The following is a 17,042-nucleotide window of genomic DNA, read 5'->3' as shown; positions in this document are numbered from 1 at the left end:
GCATCATAAGGTATTCATAAACCATCTAAAACAAGTTCTGTTGTTTAATTTTATTCTAAAATAATTATCTTAATTATAAAATTGTTACTAGGGTGCTTTGCCACCCCTGCTTGCTTATTAATAAATTTTGTGATGGAAAAGTGTATCGTGACAATTTTAAGCGGTCAAGATGAACTTTTCCTTCATAAAATTTGTATATAGAGATCTGATAAAGTGTAGTTTTTCTCTGTTTTGAATATTAATACACTAGCAGATGAACCCAGTGTTGTTTGGGCAAAAAGTGACGATAGCAAAGATTAAGATTATAGCTGTTTTCACCAGGTGCAAGAATTAGGTCCCCCTCTTCCAAGACTAATTAGAGAATCTTTAGATGGGTCTAAAAATATGTTCAATTTTCTTAAAAAATGCAAAATACTACATCTAAAATTGTACAGTAGAAGCAGAGTTCTTCAAGGTTTTCTTGGAGATAGTCTGATAGGAAGGATAGAGAATGTGGCTTTAAAGGACATAGGATTGACAAATACAATCTTCGCTTTATCATCAAGGGTTAATTTGGTAGCTTTACCTATTTTTAAAACGACAATTTACAGAACACCAGCATTTGCATTTCTCATTTTAATATCGCACTTTCACACGTGCATTTCTAAACTTTTTAAACACAAACCTGATGCGGATCATACCAACAACAAAAAATTTGTCTAAACTATTCCGTGGGAAATTGAAATGCTTATATTTAAACACCAGGAAAACCAGGAATTATTCATACCTGGATCAAAATGACCCACAACAGTATGAAAATGTGATTTTCAGTGCTTATTTTATTCAAAATAAACAATAAGTTAATCTCGTTTAAAATCCGAGTGCCCACCTGTGGTCAACCGGTCTTTGTACCTTGCTCGGACGGGCTGGCCGTGTGGAGTTTTCCGGGTTTTATCGACATCCGTAACGCCTAAATAGGGGCCAGTTTCCCTTAAAAAACCTCCTGGAAGGCATCCCCCAGGCAGATCACCCAAGTGCAAGTGTTGTGTTGTGTTGTGTTGCGTTGCCATAACTCAACAAACAAACATAAAATCTGAGAAAAGCCATGGCTATCGACATTTCTACAACTTGGTTAATTTACCTGTCAAAACTATCTTTTCAATTATAATTAATAAATGCAATTTATCTGCTCCTCGTTTACTGTGGCGTCTCGTACAAGTAACTTTCTTTTTGATGCTTCCCGTGCATATTCCAAGCATACACAAATGAAAAATTAAACCGGTGTGTGTCGGTAACAATGTTTTACTTTTTTTGTCTTGCATTTGTTGTCAGTGACAACATACTGGCCTGCAAGGTAGGAGAAGAGATAGGATCCCTCTGAACAGCATACATATGGCTACAGTACCCTCTATGTTTGATGTTGGTGTGCAGTTTTTAAGCTGCAAGGCCGTAGTCCCCCCGAAGAGTCTAGAATTAGGAAGTGGCTGTTAGTAGGAAGACTTATATCTACTTAATACTAATAAAACAGACAGTACGATGACAGTAAGACCCCAAAATTTTATTTTCTACAATATGCTTGACTTGGCCTGTACACATTTTATTTATTTATTATGGAAGCAATCTTGTGGAAGCTACTTGCTATTTGATCCACCGCATCAACAGAGAACAGTCTTCAATTCTTCCAAGAAAGTGAAACCTATGTAATGTACGTACCTAGAATTATCACATTTCAGGAACTTTGGAACACAGATCAGCCTTGTCCTTTACTGATGGCAGCAATTCATGCCTTCTGTTGTTAATGTAGCATACAAGGCTGGTCTTTTGTGTGAAAGAGTTTGGCAATTTTTTTGTGCCATATACCGAGTAAACCGGCATCCTGGTTTGGTTGAAAACAACTGTTCGTTCACCATTTTATTTTCTCTAGAAACGTAACAAGTAGTGCAGTTTGAGATGACAATCTGCAAAGTATGGGGTAGCTTCAAGTCCATTGATTTTTCACTTGTGCTTTTGATACCAAAATGAACATACTGAAGTATTTCCTTGACATTGTGTCAGTGAAAAAGGGCAGCTTCCAGATTGTAGATCACTGCAAGCTCCACGTGCATACAGAATGGCTAAAATGCTTTATTTAGCCAGGTGATGTCTTCAAAGATGTATCTCCCAGTTAGTGATGCACTTCTATTTGGTGCATCAATTTGTTAACGAGAAGTCCAAATGCATTTAGAACATCATGTTCTACTCATTAAATGTGTATCAAGAACTGTCCAAGCAATTTCCACATTTTACTCTTGTGTAGTTACCTATTTATTTTCTTATTCTTTTAATGGTTGTAATAAGATGTTTGACTGGCTTTGGTCAAAACAAAAAATAATGGTAATTAGTACTAACTAGTTCTTTCTTTTGCAGGAATCGCAATCTCAGAATGGAAAGGAGGAAGGAAAATCCTCGCCGAAACGCAAGGCCAGGAGAGAGTGAGGGGGAGATTTTAGCGACGAATGGACTTATCCAAATTACTTTATCAAACACCGAAATATATATATTTGGGATCATTTTTGCCAAAAGCATTACTACTGAAGTGCCTAGTCAGTGGATAGTGTCGGACGGCAATTTGGCCAAACGCGTTCCCTTTCGTTCGGGCCACTGACTATTGCACGGTTACATTAGCGGTACATCTCGTTTCTATTTAACCAGGCTTTCGACATTTATATTTGTAAAAACGATTACTACCGTTCTTCGAGTCAAATTCTTTTTCGGCGCACGGTTTATGCCCTTTTCTTTGCAGAGTGAGTTCCGAAGTTTAAGTTGCGCGCATTGTTGCATTATTTATAGGAATGGGAATACATAAGTATTGTTATATAGTCATTAAAATGATAGTTATATTAGGTCGAGATATTAGTTTTAATTCTAAATTGTTTCTTGTATTATAAAAAGCTCTTCTAGAACCTTTGCTACTTTAATTTTGTTTGATTGTCTGGAGGCAACAGAGTAAATGTCTGCTTTTCGTCGTGGCATGCAATTTGGACTCCCCGAAAGCTGGCGCACGAACGTTAGTTTCGTCCTCTCCAGCTTTCGTAAAGACCGTGGTCTTTTTTAAAAAAGAGACTTTGCAAAATTTTGAATCAAAAGTGTCCAGGGCTCCGTGCATTACAACAGGTATTTTTGGCAGCACCCGCCATTCTTATTTATAAGCTACAAACACCCGGAAGTTGTGTGGGGCCCGTACCACGCAGATGCAATGCCGAATTTCCTTGCGTGTATTCTAGTTATTTTGTCTGAGTAGTTGCCGCAGTAGATCCCCTCCCGTATGTTACTTTTCCGACATAAATGCACCGCCGAAAGAATCTGTAACGAGTTTACTTTGTGTATTTTTCGATGTTATGAAATTTTTTTTCTATTGTAATATTACTTTAAGTAATTAAAAGTTCCAAAATGTATATGTTAGTCGGATTCTGTCGAGTTTTTGTTATTTGCCATTTGGAAAAAGGTCAAACGACTTAATTCATCTTGATATTGGCCATCATTTCTTCGGCTGCTTCTGCCAATTCCTCTGCTCTGTTGTACACCATCATCTAAAAATTAACAACACACCAGAGCCATTGTAGATTTCACATCATGATAACCGAGTTTCAAGAAGCTTGTTCACTAAAGACCATACTCACCTTGGCAGCAGAAACAATCTGTAAAGCCGTTCGCCTGGGCATGTAGTCCACCTTTTGTACTATTTCCGAGGGATCCACCCGGGCCACGTCAGCCAGGGTTCGAAAACCCGCCCGATATAACTGACGAGCTCGACCCTGAATAAAAAAAGGCCAAAACTGTACTCCAAGGAAGTGGTTATTTAACGTCACTGTCCTCTTACCCTCTTGACTCCTGGAAGTTCCATTAGGGGGACCAGTTCGGCCGTGACGCAATAAGACAGCTGGCAGACAAACTCTGGAAAAATCTGTCGGTAGGGCCAAAATTCTTCTAGTTCCTGTGGTTTTCGGTAGAAAAGGTCAATCGTTTGTTAGGACCGAAAACTAAAGTGTGGTTGTTGGAACCTTACTTGAGAAAAATGAAGAAGACTGGCGGCAAAGGATACCGAATTGGCCAGCAAATTCTGCACGGTGCCGCGGTGGATCCCAAACTTTAGCGAGACTTCCCATGGGGATTTTTGTCTCCAAAGATCATACAGCATCAAAGTCAAATAAAAGCGATTCACCACTTTCTCTTTGTGACTCTGAAAAAAAAAAAAACCTCGTTAAGTGATCGGCCGTCAAAAGCAGTCCCAATAAGTCAATAGAATTACGTTGACGGGACGGCCGCTGACCAATCCGACCACTTGAGATTCCGTCACTCCTATTAATTTGGCAGTGTGGAGATCATCTCCGCTTAGTTCCATGTACTGAAACAGAATTAAACACTGTTAGTTACTCAGTAAAATTGTGGGTGGAGTCAAGAGTCCCCCGTCTGTGGTTCTTAAACGGGGGAAGGAAAACCCACCATCCTTAATGTAGGTACCGGCTTAAACACCACACCCAAACTTTCCGTGCCGTGTTCTTTCGGTACCACCAGAAAAAAATAATAATAATAGCACTTACTGCGGCAAAATAAATGTCTGGAACAACAGAAATCTGCAAATGATCTACGGGAGTCACCAGATACAAGAGATGTAAACGAGAACGAAGAGAGAGGCATTTCTGGGCATTTCTTAAATCGTCGTAGATTCTATTGGCCAGCTCCAGATCAACTCCGCCTACAAAAAAATATTTATTTTGTTTTAATTTCGCATTTCAGTTACGGAGAATGAACGCTATAACTTATAATTTTTTTTTTTTTACATGTTAATAATGAATAACATCGCTAAGCCAACCTCTTTCAAGATATGACACTCCTTCAACTGCCAAATTTCATTTCTTACAGACACCAACACACAAATCACAAATATATGGAATATTTTTGTTTTGGACTTTTATGTTTGGGAGTTCTCGAAACGTGGTGATTGCAGAAACCTCGGAGGGTAAAATTTGATACGATTCCGATCATTTCCCTTGTTATGCGTATGTAACAGTTGGGAAGGTAAAATTAAAAATGCTTAGGAATGTATTTAACTTATTGTTGCAGAATGTTTTGTCTTGTTTAGAAACGTTTACCATTTCACTTAAAGGTAAATAACAAGACATTTCTTTCTTTAAAGATTAAAACACTTCCTTTCCTTTGCACACTTTTACACAACACAAGTGACACGCCCCTTGCTAAAAGGAAAATGTGTATTCGATTTTCTTTCAACATGGTGTTGCTACAGTCACTCTGTGTAATGTATTCTAGCTTGTTACTTTAGTCCTTAAGACTATCATCGTGTTTTTTTTTTATAGATTAATCTTTGTAGTTAATAACCGTAGATATTACAAGTGAAATATGGCAGTATCTTGGTATTCTAACACAAATTCTGGAAAGAGTCTCTCGGTATTCAACCAAACAAAACGCGACCCGCTAGAAAACGTTTTTACGATAAGGGTCCATTCACACACAACACTGATGTGACCGTGCTGTCGGCGAGTGGTCACGGACCTTTCCGAGGACAAATTGGCTACGATAGCTACGCATGAATTTTTACAAATCACTGTGTAACGCCTCAACGCCGACGTGTTAATCACTTATTATAGCTATATGTTTGGACGAAGAAGAAAAAGAAATGCAATTAAGAAAGTGCCGCAAGTGGGTACGTCGAGCACGGACAAAAAAAGATCAACAGAATGGGAATTTCATACTCTATAAAAAATCGAGATGACGAATCTATATTTTTTGAATATTTTCAAATGTCCCAACATGCATTTTGTATTTTATTAAACAAAACAGAGAAAATGTCCATATATTCTGAATGAGATAAATCAAATAGAACGAGGGTGTCGATGCACGATTTCAATCAAATGTTCGTCATCCTTTGGAAAACAAAATTTACTGTCGGTGAAACTATCGTCAAATATACTTTCGCGGTACAGTCGCGGCAGTGGTGGTTTAAGACTACGTCAATGATTTCCCACGGGCAAATATTCACTGCACCGTGCCGGCACGTCGCCGTCGTGTGTAAATGGACCTTAAAAACGAAAAATACGAAAATGTTGCCGATACTTCGGATCAAGACAAAGAGAATAAATATTATGTAAAAAGAAAACACCCCCTTTAAATAAAATTAATATTAATGCATAATTAATACAGTACTTTAATTATCGATTGCTTTAATAAACATATTTCCAACCGATAATTTATTTCTCTTAGGGTTAGTATACGTTTGCTGTTAAAAAATAATAGTAACTTCCGAAACTTATGTTTTTTTACTAGTCCTTTGTTTCATATAGCACGACACTTTTTTGGAACATAACTATTGTGGTTTACTCGTCTTCTTACCGGTAGTTCCACACGAATGTTTTATGTCACAAATATCAGCTTAATTAGGGTTGCACGGCAACAAGAAGAGGAAACTGGGGAAAATAAAATTGTCGTCAAAGTGTCCGGGCACGAGACACTCACGAGCGATAACCAAAAAAAAAAAAAAAAAAAAAGCTTTGGTTTAGACTCGTTACTCAGACGGTCGATGCACAGTGAGGTTCGAGTCCCATTTTGGATTGATTTTTCTAAATTTATTCATTCGAATTTAATTTCTAATTATTAACCTTTAACACGGCTTAACAATCTCTCCACATTTGGACATAAATTAAGCTGGCATTATAAGTCTGGTTCAAGATAATAAATAAAAAATGATGGCCGGAAGAAGAATTGAAAGATGGAACAAATTAGTACAAAATGTAGTGTATGGATTATGCCAAAACTTTTTGTAAAACAGAATTCTTTTATTTCTGATAATTTGATAAACTTGCCAAGATGGTAATTGTAAACTTGACGAAACCTTATTAAATCAGTCTACGTACAGTCCCGAACGTATTCCGCCATACCTCAATCAATCAACCATCAAATAGTGAATTAACAAACTTAATTTCTAGTCTCTATTTACAAAACAAAATAAAATTTTTTCAAATGATATATTTTTTTGTAAAGCCAAATTCCTGTGGCCGGTGGCGATACAATGTGGAAATTATAGTTCGTTTACTTAATTTTTGTAAAAAAAGTTATAGGTGTCTTACCGGCAATTTTATAATTTTCCGAAACCGAATAGATCTCGAGAAACGGAAGATAATTTCGACGGCGACGGACACCTCGTGGAATGAGATTTGTAAATGTGTGCGTGGGTTGAGATCTATTATATTATCTAATCGGTAAAATTGTTAAGAGTGCAATTGTCTGTCTCTCTAATCTAATGCGGCGGATATGTAAAAGACATTTTAAAAATTGTTTAGCAATAATTTAAGATTTTCTATGATTATTTATCTGTCTCGACAAATAAAATAAAATATACGTTGGAATGATTATTTTACCTTTAAAGGTTGCTCTTCCCAAATTTGTAATTTCGAGAATTTCCTCTCCTTCCTTCTGTTTAAATTTAATAAAACCATTTTCCTCCAACGAAATCAATGATTCGTGAACGATACTGTTAGATGTCAGTTCGTCGTGTTGGGTCTGAATTGACAGTAATGTCGATTTCACGAAATCTTTCAGACGGTCGCTTGATGTTCCTATCTGAAAATGTGTGATGTTCTGACGATAAATACGTGTGATCCGATTATGATAACATAAGGAAAATTTGAGACACTAGCCTGTAATCCAATTAAACTTAAAATGAGAACTTTCAGTCCTTTGCCTCCGTCGTACAGCAGACTGCTCCGACAATTCTCCACCGAAGAATTAAGAAGTTCTCGTACCTGTAAGTTAGATGGAACGGAAGTTCAATTTTCTTTGAATATTTAATGTTGCCGACGTAACGAATTACCTTTTGTCCCTCTTCCGGTCTCGTTATGAGGATGCTTTCTCCCAGAGTATCCATCCCGGCCCGACCCGCTCGGCCTATCATTTGCTTGTATCTGGCATGCGTGAGAAAATTTTTTCCGGCATAGGGTGCTCTCAAAATAACCCTAAAATAAAGATATCAAATAATTACAATAACCTTTAAGACAAAGATCCTTTAAATGCAAAGTGACGCTTACCGCTTGGCGGGAAGATTGACGCCGGCGGCCAAAGTGGTCGTGCAGACCAGGCAGCAGAGGGTGCCGTCGGAGAAGGCCTCTTCGATTAACTTGCGTTCTTCGGTGGTGAGTCCACCGTGGTGATAGGCCACGCCGTACCATACGGAAGAAGACAGCACGGGGCATACGGAACCGGAGTTTTCGTTACGGAGAGCATTCGCCAGCAATTTCTTCTCTTCCGATTTGTATTCTCGAATGTCTCTGGAGAGAAATTTAAACATTAATTTTGCTGCAAAATTGACTTACGTGGTTGGAAATTTGTCGTGTTTACTTTGGTAAGAATTTGCTCAAGAGTTTGGCAACATTTTCACAATGTTTCTTGGTCGGGCAGAACAGCAAACAGGAATTTTCGGGAATCACTTCCAGTACCAAGCCGGCTAATCTATCGGGATCTTGCCACTTCATTTCCGTGCTGTACTAGAAAAGAAATTTGTGTATTTATAAAATTTTAAAAGAAATAACAATGATTGTTTAATTAAAGTTATACAAAACAAATACCGTATTTTACGGACTATAAGACGCACTTTTTTCTTCGAAAAATTGCCGCCAAAATTCAGGTGCGTCTTATAGTCCGTAAAATACGGTATTTTCTTTTTATTTATTCAATCTGCATTCCTTGTTTTATTGTTTTAATGACAAAATAAGGCATTTTCTCTATGTTAGATATTAATTATCATACGTTACAATGTGAGAATACGGGCAAGGGTTGCCCTCTAGCAAGATCTGTTCACTGGGTCAGTGGATGGCTTAATAGGAGGATCTTAAAATGAGTGGGGAGGTCGTGGATAAGTGACAGGTATCCTGCGCACTTATAACAACCATCGACTAGATTAGACTAGATTAGACTAGACTAGACAGGTTAACAATCGACAAACTAAAAATTTAATTAAACAAATATCTGTTATGATAGCTGTTTATTCGTTCAACAAATATATGTCTCTAATCTGAAAAAAATTACAAGAATTCTGGTAGACTATCTTATAGCCTTTAGGTCAGGAACCTCCTTTATTGAAGATACAGGTTATATATGCATTTCGGGCTTATTTTATCTTTAAGCCCCCCTTCAGTGCTATACCAACAAATTTTTAAAAACAATCAGTAATATAACAATATAACGCATGTAGATTATATCTTCTGACATAAAAGAAGTTTTCCACAATTTTTTTTTCAAATCCGTCTGTCACACTCATATGACACTTCTGTGTCTTTTTTACATTATTCACTAATACTTATTCAATAAACATAAAAATTTAATATATAAATACTTTTATAATACGCAGAAGTTTTTCCTCTTTTAAAAATATATTACCTTTAAAGTGGGCATATATCATATAACATTAAAATTTTAAACAATCGCTAAAAATTCCCAAAGATACATTTTTAAACTCAAACAGCATTATGGTAACTGTAATTATAGTAACATTATAGAAATTATTTACAAAAATAAAAACTTTTCTTTTAAAAAATTGCAAAGAATACATACTTTTTTAAATTATTACAAACCAAATTATGTGGGAAACTGAGAATGACTGCTTCGAATCAAGGTTGCAACCTATTCTAAATTTTTCTCCATTGGGGGGGGGGTCATTATTTCGACCATCTGACAGGATGTCTAGACGAGTAGTGCCAACCAGAAGTCTTGTCGTCGGTGAAGATAACATCTTGCTCGGAAAGTAGAACTTCCTTTTTTGCCATCCATTCCCTTGTTCTCATCCACTTTTTATTGTCGAAAAGTGCAAAAAATGTCACTCTTAACAACAAAATATTACATCGAAATTTTGATTTGGAAAATAATTCCATTCCTACGTTCGGATTCTCACACAGTAACAGAATTTTAAAGTAGTTTTGTATTCGCAATATTTGTCAATAGAAATATTAAGTAGATAACAAAATATGTAAAAAGCAAAGGATGCTTTTTTTAAAATCCTTGCAGCTTCCTAATTAATCATAAATTAATACCATGATCGGCTCCTTCGACACTGTGACATTTTAAAATTATCATTATCTACCTTTTATGGAATCGAAACAAATTTCATAAATTTCAAATAGTAACTGCTCTTCGAAACATTTATCTTCTATCTTTATGCGTAGCTTTACTTTCAAGATAATTACCAGAAATATTGTGATATTTCTGGTTAATTCACAGGTGTCTTCTGTTTCCAGATGTAAAGTTTCTTTTGATAAATGGAGGTAAAATCTTTCTTTATTGATTTTGGAAATGATATGGATCTTGATTGCAACTGGCTTGGAATCATTCCAGAATTATAAGAAAATGCAAAATTGGGCAGAGAAAAATACAAGTTTACATTCTTTTGTGTTACCGTAAGTGAATCGTTAATGACGATGAAATTATAAATTTTATATAGTCCTCGGCAAGAAATTAATTACTGTGTTTATTCTCACCACGATGTACATTCTCTTTGTGAAGATCAAATATAAACGTAATTAATGTGTTTGCATAAATCATCATAAATGCCACCATTATATTGTTTGCCAAATGCAATTCAGAAATGAGACTTCCTCCAGATATCTATCAAACTTGCAATATTGGAAATGAGATGCTAATGCATAATCCGATAATATAAAAGTTGGCATAAGAGGGTCGACAAGCTGTTTCTCAAATGTTGCCAATATCCTATGCTACGATCTTTTATGTGGGTGCAAAGAAAACTTATGGAAGGGTTGTTTAAGCACTCCAAGTATTTGAGTTAATAAATTCAAGATAGGAGTGTTGTGCATATGTAAGGTTATGGTCACCCACGAACCATAGGTAAACATGTTTATCAGTTCAAAATTGAAAGCAGCTGATGAGATCATAACCAGACTTTACTTCTAAAAACTATTTACTTATTCATTTCTTTATTATAAATAGAATGTTTTCATTACTTACTGCAAACTGAAGTTTTCTAGAAAACTGCAAAGACGTCTCGCTTTTTGGATCATGTTCCCATAATTCGTCTCCTATTTTCACATACTCTTTTAATTGTACCTATTTTAAAAAACAATTATTAGTGGCAATCAAAAGTAAGAGGTCAGGCAAAATAATGCCAAGTGCAAACACTAAATGAAGTTTTTTTGCATTACTTGCAATGCAAATTTACCAACAGTAGCATGTGAAACTATACAAATATCTAGAACAATACTATAATATCAATTATGTTAGTTTTTGACAAATAATAATCTCAAAATTTAGAAAATAATTCCTAAGTGAGCCAAACACCATGTTCAAAAGTAAGTAGTCGCATCAATAAATCGTTATACAAATCGGAGAACAAATTGGCCCGATCAGTCAAGGTCATTTTAGCATTGCTAGAGAGTGCATATGCAGAGTTTCAGTAACATTATGCTGTGTTGGACAAGTTTGGATGGAATAATCAAGCCACAAGATGCTGAAATCTAGAGAACTTCCTGTGTTTGTGATCATTGTGCTGGGGAAAGCATCCAGGCAATTGCAAGAGAAAGAAATTTATACTTCAAAGATGTTAAAGATGGAGAGATTTGGCATCGCCCAAATTCTTCGTCGTTCTGGCTGGCCACGATGCACGTCGTCACACAAGAATTCCGCATGATTCAGCATAAAGCCTCCACTAACCTGCAAGCTTCCATCCAGGCTATCCGGGAGAACTCTGGCGTTAAGACATAATTATTAACTGTCTGTCGTCAACTCAATGAGGTTGATCTTAAAGGATGCATCACACATCGAGGGCTGTTCATTTTGAAGGAGAACATTGCAAAGTGGCTAGCCTTTACGAAGGAGTATTTAAAAATACCTCCCGAGTTTTGGAGTAAAGTGATTCGGTGCGACAAGCTGAAATTTCAGCTTGCGGGCTCAGACAGTGCCAAATTGTGTAGCGAATGAAGAACGCCGCCTACAAACCTGCCAACTGTGTTAGGACTGTAAAGCATTCCCAATACATGATGGTATGAGAGTGTTTCTTTCATCATGGATTTGGTCTTCTAGCAAAAATCAGCTGTGGCATGGTTGCAGAAACATATAGGGCAATATTAGAAAACAATCATCATTCTTCAGCAGAAGATGTGGTCATTAACAATAATTTTACGTTTCAACACAACAACAACAACTCGAAGTATTCGTCCAAATTTGTTAAGACTACTTTTTGGCTTCTGAGGGATTTGAGGTGCTAACCTGGCCACCCAGATTTCAATCCCATCAAACATCTTTGGGAGGAGCTGGATCAAAGAATCCTAAAATCTAAGAGAAAAAGCATGCAAGTCTACTGGACGACCTTATTCGACGAACGGAGCAAAATCAACATTGAAGTTCTCGAAAAACCGGTGGATTTGATGCCATGGCTTTTATAAGCTTTCGGAGAAGCCAAAGATGGGGCAACATAGTATTACTCTCTTGTTTATTAGATGTAGGTGGAATAAATTCAGTATTGTTCAGACTGACTATTTACTTTTGACATTGGGGTATATAAAAAAGCCATTCATTTAAATAAAGCAATAAGTGTAAACTTAACAATGATCACAGAAAAGATGCAAGACTTGTGTAATTTCACAATTTTTAACAAAGTTTAGTTTGTGCATGCAAACACGGCATTTTTCTCCATTTTGCATTCCGACCACTTATTTCTGACTGCCACCATATTTTAAAAGTTTATATTTCATAATGATAAATAATTTATGAAATAAACACAACAGAATATGATACATAAATTTAATTCTTGTGAAAGCATATTAAAGAGTATCGGATACCTACCGGTCGAAAATTACAGCAGAATTTTTCGGCCTTCAAGAAAGTTTGAAGTTCTTCAACGTTACCGATGGTCGCACTCATTCCAATAATCTGGGTTCGTTCTAAATGAGATTTTGATTATAATGGGGGAAAAAATTATCCAGTAAACTTAATGAAGTATACTTACTGAAGGAATAGATAACTTTAGTTAGAGCACTTTCCAAAATTGCTCCTCTTCTCCCTTCTTCACCAATCATATGAAGCTGGAAAAAATTTTATATTACATATTCTTAGTAAAAATATATTGTTAAAGATTCGTAAAACAAAAAATTTAACTTTGCATATTTAAAAGGTAAACATAAAAATGATTTGCATAGATCTGGTTGTGTGTTTCCTGCCAATTTTTTACCAGGTATTTTTTTAAAGTAATTTCCGAGGCATTGCACAGTAAATTTTATGGAAAAGAGATCTTTTTATTTTAATATAAATGTTGAATGATATGCATTTAAAAATTACAACTTATTACTAGAATTAAGAATTACAACTTACTAGAATTAAAAAATAATACAGAATAATTTTCAAAGTACTTATAGGTAATTATAGATGAAAATTATAAAATAGAAAAGAAAATTAATTAATTGACTTTTTGATGTGGGCTTTGTAGAATTACAACCTATCAATGTTACAGCATTATTGCTGCTGTTATTTGGTGTTTTTGTTTTTGTTTAAAGAATTTGAAATGGTTTACGACTAATAATTTTTCTTTTGCACTTTTCTCTTTATGATTGTACAATAAACTTAATATTGTATTTAGATTACAAATCATTAAAGACTTTTGAATTTTAGAAAATATAATCATAAATCTTCTAAGGCAGCTATTCCCAACTGGGAATAGCTGCCTTAGAAGATTTGGTGGTTTAGGAGTATGCGAAATAAATTAATAATGGCAGATATACTATATGAATATTTGGATTCTGCATTGAGGCCATTGGTGATGTCACTGCACTGGATGCTCAGTTTAAATAAAAATACAATTATATTTTTATTACATTTATCTGTGTCCATCCTTACAATTTTCAATTAAAAAAATCTTTTTTACATGTAATTGTACAGCAGTGTATAATTGACCAAGACACCACTGTTTGATGAACACGCGAAATAAAACTTAGGAAAATGGGCTGCTAAGGGGTACATAAGTCAAGAAGGTTGGGAACCACTGTTCTAAAACAAGGCATCGTATTTTAATAGTAATGTTTTTATTTACTATGAGTAAGATCAAATTTTAAGAAAACTTCGCTTAATACTTTAATTTTAGAAATGTTTTAAAATGCTTTATTTGGAAGAATTAAAAACAAACTTTTTTTCTGAGATTTGTAAGAATCTAATCAACTCATACTTCTCACATTAGCTGATTCCTTGGACTGTTGTATTTGCTGTGTGTTAACAGTATAACGAATGGTAAGAAATAATTGGAAGTTTGAGATATCTGCGGAGCTCTTGCGGAGCTACATGTGACTCGTGTTCGTGATTTGATAGTTTTAAGAAGAAAGTGGAGAGATCCCCAAGCAACTTCAGTTTGGCGAGTCTGAAAGTGGTATGCACAGCCTTTGGAACCTCATTGACTCTACAGGCCTTGCAGAGATTAGTTTTTCAGGAGTTTTGTGCTCTCTGGTATCCCTCTTTTGGTCTTCCCTTCATGGGTTTTTCCTAATCAGTGCATTTCTTTCCCCAACCGGTACTCACCTTGGGCTCGGGCGATGATCCACCTCCTTGGGGGCGTAGCCCACAACCACTAGTTTCGGCAGCTCCATTTCATCCGGATAACCTCTGGGTCAACTATCCCCTTTTGGAATGTGACAAACTCCAGTTTAGTAGACAGGGGGCTTTCTTTTCAACAACCTTTCATGATCTTTTTGGAGAAGCAATCCCCTTCCTTGCCTCCAGCCAGCAGTCCTATACGCCAACCTTAAACGACACTTCTTCGCTCCCATGCTTCTTGACATACGATACTTCAGAATATGGTTTCTAATCCTCAAAACTCACAACTTTTTTGACTGCTGAGTGAGCTCTTCAGATTACAACTGTTGACACGATTCCAATCTCTGGACAATTAGCCCCGAACAGTGTATCTCATTTGCAGCATAGACATCTCTATTACTGTATCGGAAATACACGACCACTTGAAGCCCGCACACTTTCCAATCATTGAAGTTTGTCGTTTCACCCAGAAAAGTCGGCGAATCCATCCTTCTCAGCGAAATGGTTTATTTCTCTATCACTGGGAACTCCAAAACTGGGTGCTAATCAGCATGGACGCTTCAAAATTGCCACTCTGCACCACCATAGGTGTGATCCTCCCATTCAACAACCTTTCAGAAGTCTTTGACATTGACCCACGCTGCAGTATCTTTGGAGCAGAGGCATTGGACCTACAGCGGGAAATCCAATTGGGTGCCAAACTCAATTGGCAGATGGCAATTTTTACTAACAGTTGGTCAGTGCTATAGGTGGTGACTCGCATTTCCTTTTCCTCATCTCTGATTATCACCAATCTGGCAACTTACCCTTTTCCTCTAGTCATCATCTGAACACCAGGGCATTCTGGCATACCATTGAACAAGGCAGCAGATAGGGCAGCCCATTTCAAGAGCAAAGTTGGCTCATTTTGGTGGCCGCTCAAACCTAGTAATCTCTCTCCACAGATAGTGTGTCAAATCACTGATACTGAGATTCGGACAACTAGCCTTTGGCACAAACGGTGTGGACACCTCCTGCTGTTCACCCCCTGGACCTATGAGCACACCAATTCCAGATACACAAATGCTACTGGGCCACCTGACGACTGAATCGGCTCCACTAAACTTTTTTCTACATTTTTTTCTCATGGCCTCTGAACCTCACCGGCATGCCCACATTGCTGCAAGAATGAAACAGTGAAGCACTTCTGTTTTCATTGCCCAAAATACAGCCTAGCCTGCCAAGCCCTAGGCTCAGCCCTTGGCATCAAATCCCATTCCTCTCTACTGGCCACACGCCACCTTGTCTCTCCGGAAACATGTGGCTGCACTCAAAACTTTCACTCACCAAACTGCTCGCTTCCCATAGCCTCAAAGGGACACAGGATTGGAGAAAATAGCTACACTGACTGAAAAATCTCCATATCAAACAACGTAACAGAAAAAGAAGAAAAACTTTTTTCTGAACTTGAAACAGTAACCTCGTAATATTTACTTCTTGACATTGGTATATGATTCGTAACAATTTTTTTAACATAGTTACAAATTCAAAATTATTTTATTTTTATTATCTGAAAATAATATACTTGAATTGCTTTAAATTTATATTTTAATTAGTTTCACTAATTACTAGTTTCACATAAAATAAGTAATTTTTTGTTATGTGCAGAATTCATCAAAAACACATTATTATTATTATGTTGGGTTAAGTGAGATATACTCGGTTAACACCGGTGGCTGTGTACTATGCCGGACCAAAGTCAAGGCATAGTAACCAAAACAGAAATTAAAGAAGTGTATCAGTGTGTGTGTCTGTATTCAGGAATTTTCTCACAATATGACATGTATTCAATATAGTGGCCTTCTGTAGTGTGTGTGGTATCACACCTGTAGAGGAGAGAATGACAGGTACAATAAGCACCCTATCCATCCTCCACAAATGCCTTATTTCCTGGGCGAGTTCTGTGTACTTGCTAATTTTTTCAGTGCATGCGTTTTGTATATTGTGAGTGTTTGGAATGGATGTCTATAATGTATGTGATTTTATTGTGTTTGTCAATGAGTGTGATGTCTGGTCTGATGTGGTAAATTGTTTTATCTGTGATTATGGCTCTGTCGTAGTACATTTTGTGCGTGTTGCTTTCCAATACTGTCTGTGGAATGTATTTGTAATATGGTTCGTGGATGTCTACTAATTTGTGTTTCTTTGCAAGCTCTTGGTGTATTATATTTGCTACTTGATTGTGTCTATGTAAATAATCTGTCTGTGCCAAGAGCTTGCAACCAGAGGTGATGTGTTGTATAGTTTCTGGCATGATATGGCATTTTTTGCATGTGTCATTTGTGAGTGTTGTATCTTTGAGTATGTGTTTTCTGTAGTTTTTAGTTTTTATGATCTGATCCTGTATGGCGATCACAAATCCTTCCGTCTCCCCAAAGAGGCATCCCCGAGCTAACCAGCTGTTTGACGCAGTTTTGTCAACAAAATCTTGAGCCAGATCATAAGGATGC

The 17,042-nt window shown here is 36.6% G+C and overlaps 2 protein-coding genes across 2 annotated transcripts in view; one reads left to right on the top strand and one right to left on the bottom strand.

The window, feature by feature from the left end:
• The window catches only part of Cnx99A (Calnexin 99A), a 65,493-nt gene extending 62,080 nt beyond the window's left edge, over positions 1-3,413 (top strand). Inside the window, exon 19 of the mRNA XM_067264063.1 lies at positions 2,386-3,413. Within this exon, the coding sequence (XP_067120164.1) occupies positions 2,386-2,454 (69 nt within the window). The 3' untranslated portion in view covers positions 2,455-3,413. The remainder of the gene's footprint in view (positions 1-2,385) is intronic.
• Positions 3,075-17,042, bottom strand: part of mus301 (mutagen-sensitive 301) — a 31,679-nt gene continuing 17,711 nt past the window's right edge. Inside the window, 14 exon segments of the mRNA XM_067264077.1 lie at positions 3,075-3,548; positions 3,639-3,773; positions 3,839-3,952; positions 4,025-4,198; positions 4,268-4,363; positions 4,560-4,714; positions 7,392-7,593; positions 7,596-7,775; positions 7,844-7,985; positions 8,058-8,297; positions 8,368-8,513; positions 10,987-11,085; positions 12,820-12,917; positions 12,983-13,058. Of these exon segments, the coding sequence (XP_067120178.1) occupies positions 3,474-3,548; positions 3,639-3,773; positions 3,839-3,952; positions 4,025-4,198; positions 4,268-4,363; positions 4,560-4,714; positions 7,392-7,593; positions 7,596-7,775; positions 7,844-7,985; positions 8,058-8,297; positions 8,368-8,513; positions 10,987-11,085; positions 12,820-12,917; positions 12,983-13,058 (1,932 nt within the window). The 3' untranslated portion in view covers positions 3,075-3,473.

The sequence above is a fragment of the Centruroides vittatus genome, unplaced genomic scaffold, assembly GCF_030686945.1.
Source record: "Centruroides vittatus isolate TY-2023 unplaced genomic scaffold, ASM3068694v2 contig_1042, whole genome shotgun sequence".
Taxonomy (NCBI): domain Eukaryota; kingdom Metazoa; phylum Arthropoda; class Arachnida; order Scorpiones; family Buthidae; genus Centruroides; species Centruroides vittatus.
This window is presented reverse-complemented; position numbering and strand designations above follow the sequence as displayed.